The sequence below is a fragment of the Vulpes lagopus genome, chromosome 10 (genome assembly GCF_018345385.1).
Source record: "Vulpes lagopus strain Blue_001 chromosome 10, ASM1834538v1, whole genome shotgun sequence".
Taxonomy (NCBI): domain Eukaryota; kingdom Metazoa; phylum Chordata; class Mammalia; order Carnivora; family Canidae; genus Vulpes; species Vulpes lagopus.
Genome location: NC_054833.1, coordinates 74262310 through 74272383, shown reverse-complemented (window position 1 = coordinate 74272383; position 10074 = coordinate 74262310). Strand labels below are relative to the sequence as shown.

General features: G+C 47.3%; 1 protein-coding gene across 7 annotated transcripts in view; it reads right to left on the bottom strand.

Annotated features, from left to right (window-relative positions):
• Positions 1-332: 332 nt before the first annotated feature.
• The window catches only part of KANK4 (KN motif and ankyrin repeat domains 4), a 67901-nt gene continuing 58159 nt past the window's right edge, over positions 333-10074 (bottom strand). For all 7 annotated transcript variants that reach the window (XM_041771919.1, XM_041771918.1, XM_041771917.1 and 4 more), the window contains 2 exons: positions 7180-7380; positions 333-2231 (listed from right to left, as the gene is read on the bottom strand). In XM_041771919.1, coding sequence (XP_041627853.1) covers positions 2127-2231; positions 7180-7380 — 306 coding nt within the window. In that variant the 3' untranslated portion in view covers positions 333-2126. The remainder of the gene's footprint in view (positions 2232-7179; positions 7381-10074) is intronic.

The window sequence follows — 10074 nt, the reverse complement described above, 5'->3', positions numbered from 1 at the left end:
TCTCATTCCTAAGTCAAGATGAAAAGAAACGTACTAAAAATCTGAGAAAGGATTAAAAAGCCTTTTTGAGAGTGACTCAGTGGCCTCAAATCCTAGGCAAACCAGCTTGTCTTCTCTGGTAAATAAGCTGTTTTTGATAGCTGGACTCAAATGAAATCATTAAAAGATAATGTGACCCAAATGAAGTTGCCACCCTAACATGAGATGCAAAAATAGACTCACCCGGGCCCCCTACTGCTGTCTGCAGAACTACAATAGGGAATAAGACCCACAATGCAAATTCCAAGAACCAAGACTACAGAAATGCAAAGAAACAACTTCAGACAAAAGACTGAGAGGCAGCATTTTAATATATAAACAGGCCAGGCCAGAGCCTTGCTACTCCAAGCGCGGTGTGGCCCAAGAACATCAGCATCCCCTGAGAACTGGTTAGAAATGTAGACTCTCAGGTCTTTTCCCCTCGGACCTACTGCATTCTAACAAGATCTACAAGTGATTGTATGCATATCAAAGTTTGAGAAGCACGGGGCTAGAACATTTTTTTAAGGTGGGTTTTTGCTCTTAAAATGTGCTTTGAGGTCAAACTAAACCCACTTAAAGTATTTTTTGCTTATTATTTGCTCCACTCTCTCTACCTCTGAGCAACACCATCACATGTCAGGGTCCTGCTCTGGGACTTTTGAGACTCTCATGAATCCCAACAGTGTACAGAAGTTTGCTGCGCCGTTTCTGCAGACAGACTTTATGGGTTACAAATTGGATTGCAAAATCTCTATCAGCTGTTCCTTGTACAACACCTGCAGAAGGTAGGTTGTATAATGATTTCCTTTCTTAGAGATGATGAAACCAGGGCCCACGGAGATTTCGTGACTCACCTAAGAGGCACCAAAGCAAATTGGCAAAGGAGTCAAAATGAGAACTCAAGCTTTTGAGTTTCCAATGCAAGGCTCCCTAAACTTTGATGCCTTTTCTTTTTATATAAAGAGAATTTTTTGCATAAGAGACTTTAAGAACAAATTCATAGATAGGCTTGTGTGAGTTACTGAATAAAAGCCATGTACAGATCAGCCCCTGGGATTATGGAAGTTTAAGAAAGAACTGTCTGGCAGAGAGAGCAGTCAGCCCAGCGGGGCCATTGCCCTGCCCAGCTCCCACACTCCTGCTGCCATTCAGGTTGGCAGGTTCTGCAACCAGGAACCTCAGAGCATCATGGGGGCTCAGAGCTCACTCAAGGGTGCTGAAGGGAAAGAAGCCAGGATTCCCATGAGGCCATAGATATGGCTACAGAGGAAATGTGGTGGCTTCTGGATGACAACAACCTATCCCCAAGAGGATGCTCGCTCCCACTTATTTCTTTCATAGATTCAGAATAGCTGATATAACGAGACTCTGCCTAAATACACTTGGTGTGCTTTACTGGATTGGATTTCCTGATTAATTCCAATTTCCCTGGCACAAATTGGAGCCACTTAATGAATCAGGAATGACCAAGACTGTGTATCTGGCATTGATGCCAATATGGTCTTCCTACTTTACCTGAATTTAAGATTTTTCTATCAGCCCCAGCTAAACAAAGGCCCCAGATGTGGTTTGTTCAGTTTCAGCTGTGTGGTGACTCTCCTAGGGTCCTCTAGAGGATGATTGCCTGGGTGGCTGCTTCAATCCACCTCCCCCCACCCCCCCGCCCATTCCTCTCTAGACATGCATATTCAATGGAAAATATTCATGAAACTGATTACAAAACAAAAAGATGGTGCACTTTAAAATTCCACATAAAAAGTATTGCTTTGCTAATGTGCTCCTGCCTGTGTGCTTGCTACATGGTGCTACAAAGGATAGAGTCATAAGGAATTCAAGGCTGAAGATGTTTGGGATTTTTAGACAACACCGATGCACTCTGCACCTTATACCCTGCTCTGTAGCCTGCGTAGTTTGGGGTTTGGCCTAAGGCAAAAACTACAAAGCGTTCTAATGAGCAGAATTATATAACAGGAATGTATGTGCATATTTGACATCGTTTCTTTTCTTGAAGGGTGGCCCTCTGGCTGTGACCCATGCCCTCTCCAAGGGCTAAGGAGCGCAGAGAAGGAGCCTTTTGTCTCCAGCTGCCAGTTTTTCCTTAGCCCCTAGGGCCCCAGGGACCTGCCCTGCTCTGCGTGGGCCCGCAGAAGCCCTGCGATTTCCACATGGGCGGGTGATTTCAGAACGATGGACAGAGCTGTTCGGCCAGCCTACAGGGAAGAAAGAAAAAGAGAAACAAATTTTATCCTGTCTGCTTCCAGCCACAGAGAAGGGTGAGTTGGACGTACAGGGCGGGCATGGGGCATCGACGTCTATTCCAAGCATCTAGAAACCCTAGGAGAGGTGGAAATTGGAATGGCATGAGGATCATGAAAAATGGGTCGCCTTCCATGGAAACAACATTCACTTCTGGGAAATCTGTACCGATGGAAATAAAGAAGTGTCACATGGCTGGTTGGTTGGTTTTTCCCACATGGTTTTTAATTTTTTTTTAATTGGAAAACAAGAAAAAGAATAACTCTTCCATTTTTCCATTACCCAGACCTTAACGAAAGTTAGCCTTTTGGTATGTTTCCCTCTAGTCTTTTCTCTTATGCAAATCTGTTGTTGGTTTTTAAAAAGAGGAATGAGGGGGATCCCTGGGTGGCGCAGCGGTTTGGCGCCTGCCTTTGGCCCAGGGCGCAATCCTGGAGACCCGGGATCGAATCCCACTTCGGGCTCCCTGCATGGAGCCTGCTTCTCCCTCTGCCTATGTCTCTGCCTCTCTCTCTGTGTGTGACTATCATAAATAAATAAAAATTAAAAAATAAAAATAAAAAGAGGAATGATAGTATATATTAATTGTGAATCTGCTTTTATTTTTCACGTACCATGGCACACTAGAAGATTTTTTCCCTGTTCTTACACAGTCGTCATAACATAGAATTTTTCTAATTGGCTGTGTAATATTCCATAACTTACTGAATTTTCTCTTCTCTTGGAGACTTACATTGTTTCCAGGTCTTCATCATCATAGATTTAGTACAGAAAGCACTTCCCCATTTCTAGTTATTTCCTGAGGACTAACTCTTAGAAGTGGATTTAGGGCACAGAAGGACATGCGCATTTTTACACCTGATGCAGGATACCACGGTGCTTTTTACAGTGCTGCAGCAGTGCAGGGAGCTGCCAGGCCCATGGCCTAAAGAAGCAGTGTTCAGAGGACCTCCCAGCCAACAACACAGGCCATTCTCTACAAAGAGTGAGGGGGAAGGCCAACTTGCTGCAGCAGACACTGTGCTCTGTGATGGCAGCCATGGTCTTTTCAATTCCATTCTCGAATTCTGAAATCCCACAGCTCCAAACCACTTTTTTTTTTTTTTTTTTTGGTAACTCATTTGGAGGTGAAAGCCCAATATGAGGCTATCTGTGACCTTTATGTAGCCCAGTTAGTATTTTTATATTCTGCTTCATAAATATTCATGGATTTAATATGCTGGGGGGCACCCAAGTCCCCATTGAATTGTTCTCTGCCCTATTGTGTATGAGTGGAATTACTTCCTAAAATGTGAAAATCCACAGAAGCAGGTGGGAGGTGTTCACACTCAGCTGAAAGCTTTTCAGTCTTCATCAGGATGGAGTCCAGCTGCCATCGGGGCTCCACATGCTTATAAATCACTATAATGCATGGCAAAGAGCCAAAGAAGCCAGAAGAGGAACAGACTGAGCTCAAGGGAGAGGATGGTGTTTGTGTGTGTGTGTGTGTGTGTGTGTGTGTGTTGGGGTTGGGAAAGCAAAGGAAGGAAATGGTGTTTCAGCAGGACCCCAAAGGATATGCATGGGCTTCACAAAACATAAGAGCTTCTTTCCCTGAAAACGCCTCATGATTGTATCTTCCTTTCACCAGCATTTATAAATTGGTGTCTGTGGAGCTATTGATAAATTTCGGTCTCCATGAGGTCAGACGCTAGATCTGGCCTGTGGCTGCCAGCCCAGCAATAACATCCCAGCACCTGGCCCACTGCCTGTCCCTTGGTCGGCACCCAGCAAGCATTGTTGAAAGAGGGAATGCAGGATGATAACAAAGAGATAATCATTCCAAGTTCATGAAGATTCTGAGCAAAGGAACTCCTAAGGAGTATTCTCCAAGTTGGGCCAGGGTGGAATAAAGCAAAGATCTTAAGCAGAGGAGCCTTCTAGAAACAGCCTGCATAGTTTCGATTGAAGAGAGGGGGCTGGGTTTTTGTAGGCCTATCCCCCTGGACTCTGGTTTCCATTGCCGCCCTTTGTCAACCCTGAGGCTCGAGGTGAACCCGAAGATGTTGTGATTACTATGATTATGGGACAGAGCCATGGACCAGCCTCAGGGGACATATGCATCTTTGAGCAGGGCACCTCTGGAGATGACAGCCTGCATCTGTGGGCTTCTAACCTGCAGACCTGGAGAGTAGGGGGCCCCATTCCATTCAGAAAGTGTGGCCAGAGAGACCACCCGGGAAAGGTGTATCCCTCAAATGCCTCTGCCAGAGCCCTGGGAACAAGGTGATAGTGTGCAGCTCCAGTGGGAAACCCACCTGGCAAGTCGTGGCTGGGGAACACTGAAGGCCTGAAGAAGTGGGAGAGGCTCAGGCAGGCAGCACACACGTGTACGTGTGTGTGTGTGTGTGTGTGTGTGTGTGTGGTAGTGGGGTTGTCTTTCAATGACCAATGTGCAAGGTATAGTCTCTGCCTTAGGAAGCTTTCAATGTGATGGGTACTTTGGAGGCCTCTTAGTGTGAGCCCCAGAGCCCAGTCTTCATCACTTCCTCTTCCTAGTCTCAAGAAGCTGGGTGACCAGTTTCTCAGATTACCTTCTAAGCCTAGAGAAAGTGCCTTGCTGATGGTTCTAGGGGTTCCACATTTACATCAACCTTTAAGTACTGGTAGGTTGAGAAAAACCGAGTTTAGGACATGAATTCTCTCTGAGTTTTCCAAAGAAATTATCAGGTCATTCAAACCTGCATCTGAGTCTCCATAGGCAAGGTGCACACTGGAATGATGTGGTGACCAGGGTTAAGGCTGGAGGAACAGGACTTGGCCTGTCAGCAGTTCATTGTCCCTGTGACATGTCCCACCCAAGTTCCCTTTGGGAAATTGGGGTGTGAATCCTGAGTCAGCCCCGACCCAAGCAGGCAGCAGGTGAGTGGGCCACAATTGGGGTGGTCTGCTGCTGACACCCTGGGCACCCCTGTGGTGCTGGGTGTCCCCTGATCCCCTGTCTTCTATGATGAGCTTCCGCCACCATGTATGTAGCTGTCCTGTTCCTCCCTCCTGGGATCCCAGCCCTGCCCTGGGCCTCAGCCCTGGTCTAGCTCTTCCCAGCGCTGACTGAGACAGTGGTCTAATCCTGCCTGGCCTTCAGCACTCGCCCAGGCCAGGGTTCCTTAGCTTATGAATGTATTGGGTCAGATTGCCTATAATTCTTTATTGCAGGATGTTTAGCAGCAGCCCCGCCTCCCCTCCACAAAGGCTAAGAGTGGTTAGGTGACCTGTCTGAACCACAGTTACTAAACCCAGTTTCCAACTCACGAGTGTTTCAAGTCCATGCTTCTAGCAATCGCTCCATTTGTCCAGCTGACAACAGAGCCCTGCAGCTCCTGAAAGCAGACATGCACTATCTCTTACCTGCTACAGACCTGGACAGTGGTATCCAGGAAATGCTCTCAGATTCACTACCTGGGTATTCCAGCTAATCAGTGATTTCTAAAGTTCATACTCCCTGTCCCCCAGGCCTGCCCTTTCAGGCTTTCTCAGGGCAACAGTCACTCCTAGGAGGACTCTGGGCCTGTTCCAGAAAAGAAGCGGGGAGGCGGGGCGGGGGGGGGGGGGGGAGCTGCCTCTTTCTGCCCCAGGGCAACCCTGCAGGGAGTTCAGGAACACAGATCCTTTGTCTGACCATATGTTTGGAACAGGAGGTTCTTATTTCCAGCAACCCACCACTATTCCCACATGCATTTCCAGAGGGTCTGTGCTCTTATCTCAGAAATGGATTTGGGCAGAGTTGGGGCTCAAGGAAACTGAAGACAGTGGTCCAGGGTGCGTGCTGCCTGGTTGTGGTGTGAGAGACCCACACATCAGTGCTGCCTGAAGCAATGATGGGACAATCTTAGGTGGTTCAGATGTGGCCCAGTGAGAAGGTCTTTCCTTGGGCAGGGAAGGGACTCTTTCTCTCTCCAGGCCTTTTTTCCCTTCAGACGACGGATGTTAAGAAAGTGTAGAGAAGTCTGGAGTGCCAACTAATGTTAAGGACCCTGAAGTCAGGCCTGGGCTTGAATCCTTGCTCCAAGAACCAGCGGCTTGTGACCTTATGGTAGCTACATAAACTCCCTAGGCTTCTATGTAAAAATGGGGATGGAAGTGTCTCCATCACTAGATTATTGAGAGGATTAGTGAGCTAATGCATGGAAAGGGCCTGGCTCCTGAGAGTACTCTAAAGAGCCTGATGGAGCTGGCTTGCACCAGCTGTGTGATTTAGGGAGTGTTACATAATTATTCAGTGACTGTTACCTTAAAGCAAATGGGTGGCATCAACAGAGACAACCGCATGAAGTTGTTGTGGGGCTGTAATGACATGATCCGCAGTCACTGCTCCCAGCACTGAGCAAGCACTGGGTACATGCCGGCCACCATCATGACTGTCATCACCGTAGCCATCATCACCATCATCCTCGTCATCATCATCACCATCAGCTGACAAAGAGGCTTACTTAAGAAGCACACGTCTGGAAATGCAACTTTGAGCAGGCTGGCTTGATGAAATGGGCCATCCCGTAAAGTGGGTCATGGACAGAATGTGGAAATAGTTTGTACTTGGTTCCCTCACGGATGAAGGAGTCCCCATGGGCAGCAGAGCTTCCTTGTCCAAGCTGCTGCTCCAAAACCCACATGCAGTTATTGCTGTGACCAGAGGCGGTTCAGGGCCAAGGCCAGGCCTGGGTGCATTCCCTTCAGGATGGTACGAAAGGTTATGGCTTGGAGTTTTCCAGCCCCAGGTCTCCTGGCATTTACCATGGAACATGTCATTTAAATCCCACAACAGCTTTATGAGGTCACTTCTGTCGCTTGAATTCTGCTGGCTGGCCAGCCACTTTTCAAGAAGGGAAGTGAAACACCTACTTGTTAATGGCTTGCAAGTCTCACCTTGTCAGTCAGGCTGCTGTTGCAGGCCGGGTGTGCCAGGAGCAGCCGCACCATGTCGGCGTTGCCATGGCGACAGGCCAGCATGAGGGCTGAGGATCCCTCGTGGTCCTGCACGTTGACATCTGCTTGGCAGCTCAGCAGCGCCTGGACCATGTCCTCCCTGTCGTGGCTGACTCCCAGCATCAGCGCAGTCTGGCCTCCCTGCCGCACAGAGCACAGGGTCGTGGTGAGCATCCCCTCTCCAGCCTGGGCAGACTGGGGCAAAGACTTTTCCAGAAAATGACGTTGATCTGAATCTCCTTCTGCCGCTGGGGTTGGATGCATCCTTCTCTACCCAGCAAACTTCTGCCCTTCCCAAACACTAGTCAAATGCTACATCCTCTCTCAAGCCCGCTGCTAACCCCACAGGCACGGGATCGGTAACACAGCTTACCACTTGGTATTGCAACCTGTCAAGCTCTCTCTCTCTTTCTTTAAGGATTTTATTTATTTATTCATGAGAGACAGAGAGAGAGAGAGAGAGAGGCAGAGACACAGGCAGAGGGAAAAGCAGCCTCCAGGCAGGGAGCCTGATGTGGGACTTGATCCCAGATCCCCAGGATCATGCCCTGGGCCGAAGGCGGCACTGAGCCGCCTGGGCTGCCCAATCTCTCTCTCTTTCTTATGGACTGTGAAAGTTTTGATGGCAGGGACTTTTTCATTTCATCTCTGTCTCCCAGTGCCTGGCACTGAGTACATGCTGGTAAATGTGGAATGAGAGAGAGTAAACAAAAGGTTGAATGCTTCTGCACCATGGCTTCCAACTGTCTGCCCAGCCTAACTAACTTCCTCCAGGAAGCCTTGGTCTGCTCAGAACACTCCTGGTGATTTCAGTTTAGTGATATCCAGAACTCTCTTTGTCTTGACAAGATCTCTGCTTACATGGTCCTATGATCATTTCTAATCCATAGCCATTGAAATTTTTTTCTAAGTTATTTAATTAATTAATTAAATTTATTTATTTAAGATAGAGCATGCATGAGTGAGGGGAGGGGCAACCGGAGAGGGAGAAGCATACTCCTCACTGAACGGGGACCCCCACACGGGGCTTGATCCCAGGACTCTGGGGTCACACATGACATGAGCGAAAGGCAGATGCTTAACCAACTGAGCCACCCAGGCGCCCCCAACATTTTAAAAATTTTTTATTTTATTTAAGTAAGGTCTACACCGAGCTTGGGACTCAAATTCACAAACCCGAGACCAAGAGTCTCATACTCTTCAGACTGAGCCAGCCAGGTGCCCCACCATTGACCATTTTTGCCATGCCAGTAGTCATTAGCACATGTGGCAATGGCTTGGGGTCAGAAAAGGAGTCCAAGCCCTGGTTCTGCTGTTCTCCTAGTGTGTGACTCTGGTCATGTCACTTGTATTCCTCGAATCTTGGTTTTTCTCTTTTCTTAAAAATTATTATAAAAATGATCTAGCCCGTGCACCTCACAGGACTCTTGTGGGAATCAAGTGAAATAAAGGATGTAAATATAAAAGTATGTGGTAACCATTTTTCTGATTATAAATTGGCCATTACTTCTCATAGATTTTCCTTTTATATACATGGCTCTCTTACACAGCTTGATTAGATTTTGCCCTCCTGGTTCTCCTGTGTTCCAGGCAGCTCAGGGTTTTTTAAGGCTGTGAGAATGAGGCAACAACTCTGTTTTCTGTCCTTTCAGCTCCCATGTGGCTCTGAGCACTGTGTCTTACATGTAAAAAGTGCTGAGGACATGGTTGCTGATGTGTTTGTTCACTGATTAAGGGCCAATCTGCAGTCACTGATGGATTATGCTTCCCTGCCCAGAATGCTGGGGCTTAGAAAAAAGAAAGGGAGTATGCAATCAGGAAAATCCTGGCTGTGCTGCTTATTATCTATGTGAATCTGGACAAATTAACCTCTCGATGACTTTTCCTGATCTGGGAAAATGGGGATGCTTAGCAATGTTACCTGCCTTCTGGGGTTGCTGTGAGACTCCAGTGCTGTGCATGCGTTAGCCCTAATTGCTATGAGCACGAGAGATCATGTATGACAAATACTCGGTATGTGGGAGTGTATTCTTAGGTGTCCTGGTTCTCTATTTCTCTGGAATATAGACCGATCTTTCCAGAGAAGCCTGTTTGCCTTTTGGAATGCTTTTATTCAGCCCTGAAGTAATGGTTCTTCCTCTACTGGACTAACCAGACCATGAGAGTTCAATTGAGACCCCACTTTCCAAGTGGTATTAAAGCCAAATGACCTATGTTCATCTGCCCCTCTGCCTGACTTCCCCTGTCTTCCTCACCTCCCTCCTGGTGCAATTCAATACAGTCTAATTCAATGCTATTTACAGAGTGCTGCATGCCAGGTGCTGTGCTGATCCTGGAGATACAAAAAGAAATAAACTGCTTAGCCTGGGAGACTCCCAGCCTCCCAACTCAATCTTATTTACCTGATACCTACTGCTCTCCTCTTATGTAAAAGCCCTGGGGGGAGATGAAGGGAGCAGAGGCAGCTATGAATTCCCACCGCCTCCTTTAGCAACCTCAACCTTACCTTCCTAGAACATCAGTTTGTCTTTTATTAAAAAAAAAAAAAGTCACAGGAATGGGGCGCCTGGGTGGCTTAGTCCGTTAAACATCCAACTCTTGATTTCAGCTCAGGTCATGATCTCAGGGTTGTGAGATCAAGCCCTGCATCAGGCTCTGCACTGAGTGTGGAGCCTGCTTGAGATTCTTTCCCTGTCCTTCTGCTGCATGAGGGGTGGGCATATTGAAAAAAAAGGCAGGGGCACTGAAAGGCACTAATTTTGATTTTGGTGAGCATCCTTTCTTGCAAGAGGGCCAATTTAGAAAAAAAAATTAACATTTAAAATGAAAACAGCT